Here is a 12,526-nt window from a genome sequence, read left to right on the forward strand (position 1 = left end):
GCTGCCGACTCCGTCCGCCCCGCCCGGAGGAGGCCCATCCCCAGGAGGACCCCTGAAGGATGTCCCCCTGGAGGAGGCCCATCACCCCGAGAAGGCTCCTCCGGAAAACGCTCACCCCCTTCCCCCGTGAGGTTGCCCCCCACATGCCCACCTTGGTGATTTCTCCCTGGAGAGGCCCCCTGGAGGATGCTCCCCGCGGACACCCCCTCAGGATCCTCCCAGAATATCCCTTCCCCCTGGGAAAACGTCCCTCCCAAAGATGTTTCCCTGGAGGATGCTTGCCTCCCCAGCCCACCAACCTGAAAAGTCTCTCTTCCACTGTCCGGGAATGTTCCCCTCCACCCTGAGATCCCCACCCTGGAGATCTTTTTCTTGGAGGATGCTTACCTCCTAGAAGTCCAGAACCATCCCCTGGAAGAAGCCCCGCCCCCACGTCCTCCTCAGAAGAATGTAGCCCAGGATGCCCTCTCCTCTGAGGATGTTTCCAGAGGGTCCCTGTCCCCCAGAGCACCCCCAGAATGTCCCTTCCCCTCCAGAACATTCCCCCTGGAGGATACCTCTCTCCACCATGGTGCCCCCTCAGGATGACCTGAGGCAGGATGTCCCCCGAAGGGTGGCCCCCTGGAGGTTGTCCACAGCAGATGTCCCCCACCCTGTACGAATTTGTGGAGGATGTCCCCCCGCAAGGATGCCCCCAGGAGGACACCCCCTGGAAGTTGTCCCCCAGGTGTCCCCCCAGGATGCCCTCCAGGTGTCGGCTGGGGCAGCAGTCTCATCAGATTTCCTTTGGGGACTGAACTGCTTTCAAGCCCCCTCAGATGGTTGGTAGAACCCATCTTTCTGAGCAGTAGGGCAGAGATCCCTGTGTCCCCTCCAGAAGTTCACAACTGGGCAGTTTGCTTCTTCAAGGCCAGCGGGAAAGTCTCTCTCCAGTAGAGAGTCCCATAGTGCAGTGTCCTCGTGGGTCTGCCCTCCTGTCCCCCTTGCTGCATTATAATGGTTATAAGAAAGCACAGGGGCTGCCTGCACTTACGAGGGGCCACCAGGCAAAGATCCAAACACCTGGAGGCAGAAATGACCGGGGATCACCCTCGGGGCTGTTCAACACAGACTGAGGCCCAGCCCAGCCCCCGGGGATGCTGACCTCGCCCAGCCCTGCAAGTCAGCTACCAGGCCTCAGGGGACATGACAGTCCTCAAGCTGTGTGGCCGGGAACAACCCAGAGCTGAACAGAACCTGCCAATCTTGGCCACGGGCACAGCTAAAGACCTTTTTTGGTGCTGGTGCCAATTCCTTGCAGGCTCACCAACCTGTTACCTCTCTGGGTACCATCTTGCCTGGACGACTTTCTAGAAGGACAGTGGTGACTCCGCCAAAGGTATGGAGCTCTGGGCATTTCTGCAAATCGTCTGCCACCGATGGCCTGGGCAGGTGTCCCGAGCAGCAGGTGACAGGAGAGCTGCCAGGCATCGGGTGGGGCTGGCCCACCGCAGGCTGCGGCCACGGGCCTGGCCTTCACCTTAGCTGACTTGCAGCTGGCCTCGGAGGCCCTGGCTGTGACTTCCAGCCTCTGATGAGGCACTGATGGGTGCTGGGGTGCCCTCCAGGGTTGGGCAGCTCTGAGAGCACGTGGGTGGGCAGGTTCCCCCGCTCTGCCCCAGAGAACAGACAAGCATGCAGCGGAGGCAGGGCCGTGGCCCCAGCCTGCGGCGCTCAGAGCACAGCCTTCCCACGGCTGCCTGCGGCCACGCACAAGGCTTGTTCTCAGATGCTGCCCAGCTTCCACTTTACAAGTGCCATTCACACCCAACTGCACCTGGGCTCCGTCTAGATCCACCCCCCCGCGACCCGTGGCAGGAGGTTACCGCCGAGGCTGTGATCTTCTGCTGGAGACTTACCCCACGGGGGCCCCCCATGAGGCAGGTCTGACCGTGGGGTGCAAGCTTCTGCCCCAGCTGCCCACACAGGAAAGTCGGGCTGGAAGGCCAGGGCTGCTCAGGGTCGGCAGACCCGACCCAAGACGCTCAACCTGACACAAGACACTGCTGGACAACGTCAGCCCTGCCGGGGAAGCGAGTGCCGGCCTCCGACCCCGCGCCAGGTGGCCTCAGCCCATGGAGCTCCTGGCCTGGCCTCGTGGGCTCAGCCTGTTCTGACCTCGTGCTCCTGGTGCTGGGGGATGGGTGGCATTCAATGTCCTCGTGGTTTGTCCAGATGAGGGCGAGCACCTTCGCCGTCACTCGGGAGGCCCGGCTGTGCCTCTCAACACGAGCTCAGCCAGAATTCTTGCCTTCACGTTCGTTTGTTCTTCGGAAGGAGGCACCAGTTCCCGCTGGTTTGCTCTCCTGACATTTTGCATTTGAAGGGTTGCTTACATGCAACGAAGTAGCCACTGGAACCCATTGTTACTAGGTTGTATATTCATTGTATCAAGTGATCCAGTACATCAAAGTTAGCTTCAGTTATAAATCTAGAAAAAATACAACTTCCTATTGTAGGACGAGTTAACTTACTTTGGTATCAGAATCACACAACTCCAGGTTGCTTTTTGTGTTTTAATGTCCCTCAGTCAAACACAAGCGTACCTCGGTCAGCCCGGGGCCCAGGCTGCGGCGGGTCAGCCCCACGGCCTGCCTCCCTCCACATGCTCATTTGGTCTGTTGCAAGTTACTTGAGAATACAAAAATAACCGCTACAAATTCTCTGTGTCGGCATATAAAAACTGAGCAAAAATTATCTCAGTAGTCTGTTACCTTAAAACAAAACATCTCAGAAAAAATACAACACAGGTTTAACTTCTGCAGTATTTTTTTTCCATATAAAACACTAGTAAAATAGGCTCCTTAAAAATTAAATAGTGAAACATCAACCAAATTATATACATCGTTACAGTACAAGTGAGTGAGGCAAAACACCCAGTTCTCAGTCTCTCGGGTGGCGGAGGGGCCGGTGCCCGCGGCCTGACGCTCTCCTGAGGCCGCAGTCAGTTGACAGCGGTAGACAGATGGACAAACGGGAAGACCGGGGCTCCTCAGAGCACAGAGGGGGTCGGTGTGTTATTGCTGGCTGTGCCCCGCTCTCTGCCCACGCAGCCTGGTTTGCAGGCCCGTGCCAACAGTTAGCCACAGGTGCAGCTCAGCCGTCGTCACGAAGCCACGAGTGTCCGGCGTGATCGTGGCCTGGGCTCACACCTCTTGGGTCTCAGCATCTGAACGGGTCCTGTTCCGGTCGTCAGGGGCCATCTGAGCCCAGGCGATCTGAGTGGCACCGCGGGAGCCTCTGGCACCTGAGGGCAGGCAGCAGGCCCAGTGGCATTTGACCCGACTGCCTGGTGACCACGGTGCCTGCCTGCTGTGAGCGTCTACGTCCGGCGCCGCTTGGCCGCGCTGGGGCTGGAGGGGTTGCTGTTGGCGGTCAGGACTTTGTCGGTGGCCCGGCTGCGCTTCCGCTTGTCCGGCCCCTCTTTGGACCCCAAGTCTGAGTTGCTCTTGTCTTTGTCTTTGCTGGACTTTTCTGTTGCTTTCCCCAAGCTTCCTGAAGATGAAAAAACTGGGAGACAAAATCATTTGGCTGAAAACAGAATATCCAAAATTTTATTTCATCTTCCTGTTCAGTTTAAGAAGTCTACACCTACACACATGACATTGACCCCAAAAGGCTCCTCCTGAACTGGGGGTGCCCATGTGGCCTGCCCCTTGGGGGAGCGTGCCCGTCTTTGCTCCTTGGGGTTTGCCCTGCACTGAGACGGCCGCCACCCGTTCCACTTCAGTCGGACACCCTCCTGCACCCCGTGACCACTGACCGGGCCCGGGGCCAGGCTGTCCTGTGCCCCCTTCCCCGCCCCGTGCCGGCCCCGTGCGTGACCTCCCAGCGTGGGAGGCTCTGCCTGAGCAGACGGAAGGGGCCTTCTCAGCTGCTGAGCCAGACGCCAGGCCCTGGCTGCCCGTGACGGGGAGGCCTGGCCAGGCTGGGGTGCTGTGCCCCTGGGGCCCCAGGAGGGGTGGGCGAGCTCCATACTTACCATCATCGGCCACATTGTGGGGGTCCACGTCTTCCTTCATTTCCTCGTTCGTATCCTCCTCAATGACCACTTTTCCTGGGGGGAGACGGCCGATGGTGACCTAGAGCCCGGGGCGGTGGGCGCCACAGCCCCACCCGACCTGCAGCAGCTCAGGCCAGGGGCTCCTCCTGACTCGGGAGGCGTGTATGTCCTTCAGGAAGTCCTCCCCCCATCCCGGGGGCCCCCAGACCTCCCCCTCCAGAGGGCCCAGCATCCCCCTCCGGTGATGCTCACTCCCCGAGGCTCGTGACCTTCACCCTGACGCCACCACCCTCAGCTTTTCCTAGTTCCCAAATCTGCTCTCACCCGAGTCTTACCTTCTCGGACTTCTTGAATGATTTCTTCTGGAAGGACGAAGTTCCTCTCTGGATTTGGGAATGGAAGAATCTCAGACTCGTGCTGATGGCAAACAGGGCATTTTGGTTTTTTTTAAGAAACAAAGAAGAAAACTTGATTTTAAAAGTCACATTGAAAAGAAAATGTGACTAAAGACATGTAAGAGACAACTCAGGAGCGACCAATGAACACACGTGACCGTCTTGGGGGCTGCAGTGGGCAGGCGCAGGGCTGAGACCTTTCTTCTTTCTCTTGTGCAGTCTACAGGGGCTGGCTTGTCACAGAGACCCAGACAAGGCAAAACTACAGTGTGGGCCACAGGCAGGCATCACGATGGGAATAAGGGTTTAGTGTCACCTGAGATGATGCCGGGCCGCTCCGCCGGCTGGCACGCCTCCGGGGGCAGTCAGGCAGTGCTGTGGCGTGGCCTGGCTGCACGGGCTCCCCCTCCAGGAGAGCGCCTTCAGAGCCTGCGACAGCCGTGAGGAAAGGCCATGGTGCCTGGGTCCCGTGTCCGGGGGGAAGGAGCCAGGGAGGCAGGGAGAGCCACCCCCGTGGAAACCAGGTAAGCAAAGCAAAATGGAGGGAGGTCACACACATGCCAGAGGGAGAGAGGCCCCGAAAACACGGACCACCGGACGAAGAGAAAGGTGAGCTGGTGGGAAGGGTCTCTAGGTTGGGAGGTGGGTCAGGAGACAGGGCCTCCAGTCCCCAGCTTGGGAGCTGTGCTGACAAGCCAGGTGGTCAGCATGTAAATGTGCCACCCAGCATCCGGAGCTTCGCAAACCCCGAGGCCTCCTGGGCTCACGGTCACCTGCGGGGTGCGGTCCACAGACTCATGTTTAACCCCGAGGCCTCCGGGGCTCACGGTCACCTGCGGGGTGCGGTCCACAGACTCATGTTTAACCCCGAGGCCTCCGGGGCTCACGGTCACCTGCGGGGTGCGGTCCACAGACTCATGTTTAACCCCAAGGGCTCCTGGGCTCACGGTCACCTGTGGGGTGCGGTCCACAGACTCATGTTTAACCCCGAGGGCTCCTGGGCTCACGGTCACCTGCGGGGTGCGGTCCACAGACTCATGTTTAACCCCGAGGGCTCCTGGGCTCACGGTCACCTGCGGGGTGCGGTCCACAGACTCGTATTTAACCCCGAGGGCTCCGGGGCTCACGGTCACCTGCGGGGTGCCATCCACAGACTCATGTTTAACCCCGAGGGCTCCGGGGCTCATGGTCACCTGCGGGGTGCGGTCCACAGACTCATGTTTACGAGGCCCCAGGGGACCGAGGCATCAGCTCCATAGCGGTGCTGGGGTCTAAGGAAGCGGGGCGGGAAGGGCCACCTGTCCTGGGCTGAGACCCCTGGGTGGCCCCCCCCAGTGTCACGTGGGCCCTGTGCTGGGCGTCACAGCCACAGGACCTTGGAGCCAGGGCCGGTGCCTGAGAGCCAACTGTCTCTCCTACCGCACCAGGGCCCCCCAGGACAGGGGCCCTGCCACACTCATCTCTGTGTCCAGCTCCTGGCCCCCAGCCTGGAGTCGGGGTGCAGGAGGTTCCTGGGGGTCGGGTGACCCCCAACGTGCCAAGCACGGGAGCCCTTTCAAGTCGCTGAACACAGGAATTCCCGGGGAGCAGGGCCCCAGCTCATGGGCACGGTCCCCCTGCAGGGCCTGCTTTAGTTTAGCGACTTGTTCTCGAGTTTCCTGGGTACTGACTGTGGGCCAGGAGGTCAGTTCCAGGGCCCAGCTGTCAGTTCCCCTTTCTATGTGAGGACGACGAGGCGCAAACGACTTGCCCAAGACCAACAGGGAGCGAATGGCAGCGCGGTTTATGGACACAAGAAGGCCCGGGCTTCGCTCTCCACCTCACAGATGTGCAGCAGGTCTCAGCTGGGGGGCTGGGGCAGCCCCAAGTCCCGAGGAGAGGCAGAGCCTTGCCTAACCCCAGCACGGTCTCCCACCCTGCTGGTCACCTGACATCCCCACTCCCACTCATTCTCCAGACACCCCGGCCTCCTCTGCGTTCCCTGACGCACCAATGCCTGCTGCCACAGGGCCTTGACACCTGCCATTCCTCTGCCGGGAATGCCCACCTGTCTTTTCTGCCATCCTGGTTACCTAGTTAACCTTTTCCCCCTCTGACACGGCCAGCTGGGGGTTCCATGAGGCCTGGGCCCCTGCCTGCCTGGTTCTCACAGAAACCACCAAATTCATCTTAATGTGACTCAGACCCGGTCACCTCCCTGCCTGTAGCACTCGGGGACTTTCCACAAGACTGACAATGGCCTAAGAGCCCCCTCCCATGAGCTTCAGCTCCCTAGTTATCTCCTGGCAAGACCTTAACCGGCCACCCCCCAACCCCCCACCTAAGGTAGCTCCACACGATAACTAGCTACCGTCATTAGGCTTGTGTTTTTCGTTAAACTACTCAGAGCTATCTTGTTCAACAACTGGTCCCCTGTGGGACATCCCAGACATCAAGGTCCCTGAGGCCAGGGCCCGGCAAGGACCCAGGGAGGAGGCACGGAGGGGGCTCCCTGCCACCAGCTCTGTCTGAGGAGCGAGGGGCTCTGGCCCTGGGAGGACGGGGGAGGGTGGGGTCCTGCTCACCAGTGCCTGCATGTCATACATGGTGCTCAGGTGGTCCCAGATGACCTTGGATGGGACCTGCCGCCCGATGTTCTGGCTGAACTTGTCTCGGATACAGATCATGTGGAAGTGCCGGTTCACACCTGCAGAAGGAAGGGGTCAGCTCGTGGGGAGGGGCGGGCCAGCAGGTAGGGTGGAGAGGAGAGGTGGGGGGCAAGGGGGCGAGAGGGGCAGCGGTTGGAGGGGCTGGGGGTTAGGGGAGCAGGGGTGCGGGGGCAGAGGAAAGGGCAGGGGTCAGCGGGGAAGGAGTAAAGAGGGGCCGGGGTGGCTGGGCGCAGGAGCGGGGGCTGAGGGAGGGGGTGGGGTGCGCAGGTGGGGGCAGGGCCGGCGGGGGTGCAGGCACAGGAGGCCCCGCCCCGTCCGCCCCGCGCGCGCCCCCGGCCGTTGCCCGCCGCCCCGCCCCCACGCGGGTGCGCGGCCTCGGCGCGGCGCTCCGCTCACCGACGGGCTTGTGGCCCAGCATGGCGTGGAAGAGGCACACCTCCACCTCGGGGCTCCACACCACCGTCTCCTCGGCAGGGCTGGTGGCCGCTTCTCCCGGCCCCTTGTCGCCCGCCGCGCCGCCGCCGCCCACCTCAGCCTCCCCCATAGCCCGGCCGCCCAGCGACGAGCCCCCTGCGGGAGCTGGCGCGGCCACGGGCTCCGCGCAGGCGCACTCCACGGGGCGGGCGCGCGCTCGGTGGGTTCGCTCTCGGGCTCGCGCGCGGCGCCTGCGCAGGCGCAGCTGCGGGCTGGGTCGCGGCGACTCCTGGCGGCCCGGTCCCGCGGCGCAGCGCCGTCAGAGTGCGGATCACTGGAAGGAGTGCGTTTGGGGAGAGGGATGGAAACGCCCTAAATTAGGTTGTGGCGATATCTGCACAGCTCGGGGTAAACCCCGCTGAACTGTACGCTTTAAATGGCGGAATTTCAAGTTACACCCCAGTAAAGCAGCTAAGAAGAAAAGAAACAGGCAACCTACAATGCCTGCGAGTGTGGGCTCCAAGAGCTTCCATTGCCCCTGGCCTGAGCGCTGCAGAGGGGCTCCTGCGCACCGGGGCAGGGGCGTCCGGGCCCATCCTCCCCGACCCGGGCCTCTAGAGTGGTCGGCAAGTGGGTTAACCCTGGCCGGGGAGGGGCGGGGCCTGGGCCTGGGCGGAGTCTGGTCCCAGGGTGGGGTCAAGCGGGGCGCCGGCCTGGGAGCAGTCCCGTGACGAGCTCAAAGCAGCACCCAATCGAGGCCGCCTGCTCCGCCCCGCCCCATCCCCGCCCACCTCGGGCTTCTCCCCGGCCCCTCCCCACCGGGTCAAGTCCACCGCGGTGACCGGGGAGGGTACCTAGGCGAGGAACGCTCTTCGCCTCCCGCTGAGTGTAGACTCTCCGTCAGGCTTCCGGGTCCCCTTCCGGCTCTGCGGCCTGCCAGCTGTGTGCTGAACCTCTCCAGGCCGCAGTGCCTTCCTCCGTGCAATGGGAGCGACGACGGCGCCTTCCCCGGGGGTGCTGATGGGGGCTGGTTTCTGCTTGGGGACCCGGGCACACGCTCGGGCTTCTTAGCAAACATTTGGAGCCACTCTGGCCAGCCTCACCCCCTGGGACAGCCGGGGGACTCAGAGCCTGAGTCTTCCCATCCGTGAAGGGCGATGCTGGTGATGCCGGTCCCCACAAAGTGGGGAAACGTGGCCCATAGAGGATTCCACAATGGCCCAGGGCCACCAGCCGTCCTGGGAGCCACGATGTGGCTGGACGTTGTGATTCCAGCTGGGCCTGTGCTCCTCTTCTCTCTCTGACGCACAGGTGGGGCTCCCCTCAGGGGGTTGCTGCGAGGTGGGAATGAAGCAGGGCCCAAAGCCACTTAACACGGGCTCTGTCACACAGGAAGTGCTAACAGACAGTGGCCCTCACCATTTATCTCCCTACTGTTCCGGGACACGTCGTGGTCCCTGCGCCTCCACCAGGTTCGCCCTCTGCTCATCCCCTACCCTATCCCTGCCTTCTTCAATCTGGAGAGCCTCCTCCCCCAGGAACCGCCCCCCCCCCCCCCCGACTGCCTTGGCTGGTTTGTGCCCCTCTCCTGCAGTCTCTTCGGCCCTGCCTGGAGTCAGCTGTGCCTGATTATTTTCCCCACTGCACTGGAGGTTCTGGGGGCCGGGCTGTGTCTTGGTCCTCTGTGGTGGCCACTGCACCTGAACCGTGTTTGGCCAGCTGCTGTGGTCCACAGACACCTGGTTCCCTTTGTTCTAGGCAGATCCTGGAATGCGTCCCTGGCAATCAGACTCGATGCAGAGAGACAGGTTGGACAATTTGGGCAAAAGGAAACCATCTTCTCCACATCTTTCTTACTCGAAGCCTCCCAGTTACTGCCTGTTTGTCTGCTCCACCAACTCTATCTGTGGGTTCCGTGCCCACCTCCGTGCCCAGCGTCAGGATGGAGCTGAATGCCGTGCTCAGCTGCCAGGACTCTGCCTAATCCCAGTGATTTGGCTTATTTCCCCGTGTCGCACAGATGTGAGCACAGTTGGAGCTAGACTTAGGCAGGATTAAGGGATCGGGAGCACTGTGCCTGCGCCTTCAGCCTCTGGGTTTTGGTGAATCAAGCATCGGGCTTCAGAGCGACTGACTGCACTGGTGATCCAGCGTGGGTGACGGGGCCACCTGGGAGTTACTTAGGATGAGCAGCCTCAAAATAAGATGTGGAAAAAAGTTTTAAAAAGTGAAATGCAGCTGGATAGAGAGATGTGTGTGGGCCCGGTGCGTTTCCTTCTGGGATGATCATGAGAGTCTGGGCTGAAGGAAGCCCCTTAGCCCACGAATGGAAAGCTGCTGGGGAGAAATTCCTCTGTTATGGGCAGTTTCTTCCCACCTGGTTACGAAGGCAAGGGGTGGGTGTTGTCTAGGGATGAAACATGGCTGGGAAAGAGGCGGTCACTCAGGTGTCATTAGCAGTTGATTGTTGAGTGCCTCCTGCATGCTTGGTACGGGGGTGTGGGTAGGGACTGGGCATGGTGACTGCTCTGCTGGGAGCCCACACTCTGGGGATCACACTGAAGAAGACATAAGATCTTATGTGAAGGAGTGGAAGAGAAGGGAGCTTCCCTGGGGATGAGGACAGCCCCAGGTGGCAGGACTTCAGAGAGAGGCCACAGGTGCAACCAGGAACCTGACTCTGAGCCCCACACTCTTGATCTCAGTGCACAGGGGTCCCTGGATCCTGGCATGGCTCAGACACCACCCCTGGACACACTCTGGGTGCTCAGAGCCCTGGACACGCACTGCAGGGGCCAGCTAAGACCAAGGGCTTCCCCTGGACGTTCTGGGCAACTAGACCTCCAGGGCCCTGGGAGGGGTGGGGGATGGGTAGCTCCTCCCCCAGTAAAGAAGACATTGGATCAAACTACCAATGTTATTTTTCACAGAACTAGAACAAATAATTTTAAAATTTGTATGGAAACACAAAGACCCTGAATAGCCAAAAACAGCCTTGAGAAAGAAGAACAGATCTGGAGGAACCACGCTCCCTGACTTCAGACTATACTATGAAACTACAGTCATCAAAACAGTATGGCACTGGCACAAAAACAGACACATGGGTCAGTGTGGACAGAAAGCCCAGAAATAAACCCACACACTTGTGGTCAATTATCTACAACAAAGGAGGCAAGAATATACAATGGAGAAAAGACAGTCTCTTCAATAAGTGGTGCTGGGAAAATGGACAGCTACATGTAAAAGAATGCATTTATAAAATTTTCTCACACCATATACAAAAACATAAACTCAAAATGGATTAAAGACCTAAATGTAAGACCAGAAACCATAGAACTCCTAGAGGAAAACATAGGCAGAACACTTTTTTACATAAATCATAGGAATATTTTTTTAATCTGTCTCCTAAAGGAAAGGAAATAAAGGCAAAAATAAATAAATGGGACTTATTAAACTTAAAAGTTTTGCATAGCAAAGGAACCCATCGACAAAACAAAAAGACAATCTACTGAATGGGAGAAAATATTTGCAAATGATATGACTGATAGGAGTTAATATCCAACATATATGAACAGCTCATACAACTCAATATCAAAAAAACAACCAGATTAAAAAATGGGCAGAAGAACTGAATAGACATTTTTCCAAAGAGAAAAATGCAGATGGCCAACAGGCACATGAAAAGATGCTCAACATTGCTAATCGTCTGGGAAATGCAAATCAAAACCGCAATGAGATATCACTTCACACCTGTCAAAATGGTTGCTATCAAAAAAGAACACAAATAACAAATGTTGTCGAGGATGTGGAGAAAAAGGAACCTTCGTACTCTGTAGGTGGGGATGTAAATTGGTCTAGCTGTTGTGGACAACAGTATGGAGGTTTCTCAAAAAACTGAAAATAGGGCTTCCCTGGTGGCGCAGTGGTTGAGAGTCTGCCTGCCGATGCAGGGGACACGGGTTCGTGCCCCGGTCAGGGAAGATCCCACATGCCGCGGAGCAGCTAGGCCTGTGAGCCATGGCCGCTGAGCCTGCGCGTCCAGAGCCTGTGCTCCGCAACAGGAGAGTCCACAACAGTGAGAGGCCCGCGTACCGCAAAAAACAAACAAAAAAAACAACTGAAAATAGAACTACCATATGACCCAGGGATCCCACTCCTGGGTATATATCTGAAAAACAGAAACAAAAACACTAATTCAAAAAGGTACGTGCACCCCAGTGTTCATAGCAGCATTATTTACAATTGCCAAGATATGGAAGCAACCTGTGTCCATCAACAGATGAATGCATAAAGAAGATGTGGTACACACACACACACACGCACTACACACACACACACACACACACACACACACACACACACACACACTGGAATACTACTCAGCTACAAAAAAGAATGAAATTTTGCTATTTGCAGCAACGTGGATGGACCTGGAGGGTATTCTGCTAAGTGAAGTCAGACAGAGAAAGACAGATACTGTGTGTCATCACTTACATGTGGAACCTAAGAAATACAACAAACTAGTGACTATAACAAAAAAGAAGCCGACTCACAGATATAGAGAACAAACTGGTGGTTACCAGTGGGGAGAGGGCAGGGAGGAGGGGCAATATAGGGACAGGGAATTAGGAGGTACGAACTATTAGATATAAAATAAACTACAAGGATATGTTGCACAACACGGGGAATATAGCCACTATTTTATAAAAACTATAAATGGAGTATAAACTTTAAAAATTGTAAATCACTATATTGTACACCTATAACATGTAATATTGTACATCAACTATACTTCAATAAAAAAAATAAATAAGTTAAAGAAAATGATGTTGATTTCCCCTCTCCATCCGACCGCGTATTCCACCTGCACAGAGCAAGTAGGGTCACGTGACAAGCGTCATGCCAAAGTCCCTGTGCCCGTGTGTGTGAGGGGCTGTGTGGCTTCACTGCCCTTCCCGTGTAAGATAAGGGAGGGTGGGTGGGCACACCCTGGGGGCTACACACGGGCTGAGGGAGGGAGCGCTGGG

At 57.9% G+C, this 12,526-nt stretch overlaps 1 protein-coding gene across 4 annotated transcripts; it reads right to left on the reverse strand.

Moving 5' to 3' along the window:
- Positions 1-2,541: 2,541 nt before the first annotated feature.
- Positions 2,542-7,833, reverse strand: MRGBP (MRG domain binding protein). 4 transcript variants are annotated; one of them, XM_049699691.1, is made up of 6 exons: positions 5,631-6,995; positions 5,451-5,510; positions 4,754-5,210; positions 4,378-4,459; positions 4,022-4,096; positions 2,542-3,549 (listed from the first exon to the last, which is right to left on the reverse strand). In XM_049699691.1, exons 3-6 carry the CDS (start codon positions 4,994-4,996, stop codon positions 3,362-3,364), a joined length of 588 nt encoding a protein of 195 aa, XP_049555648.1. In that variant the 5' UTR covers positions 4,997-5,210; positions 5,451-5,510; positions 5,631-6,995; the 3' UTR covers positions 2,542-3,361. The 4 variants fall into 4 exon arrangements, with proteins under 4 accessions (XP_049555648.1, XP_004282387.1, XP_033266146.1 ...); XM_004282339.3 differs by lacking the exons at positions 4,754-5,210; positions 5,451-5,510; positions 5,631-6,995 and adding exons at positions 7,002-7,123; positions 7,482-7,833; XM_033410255.2 differs by lacking the exon at positions 5,451-5,510 and having other exon boundaries at positions 4,754-5,270.
- Positions 7,834-12,526: the final 4,693 nt, after the last annotated feature.

Source organism: Orcinus orca, chromosome 16, assembly GCF_937001465.1.
Source record: "Orcinus orca chromosome 16, mOrcOrc1.1, whole genome shotgun sequence".
NCBI lineage: Eukaryota > Metazoa > Chordata > Mammalia > Artiodactyla > Delphinidae > Orcinus > Orcinus orca.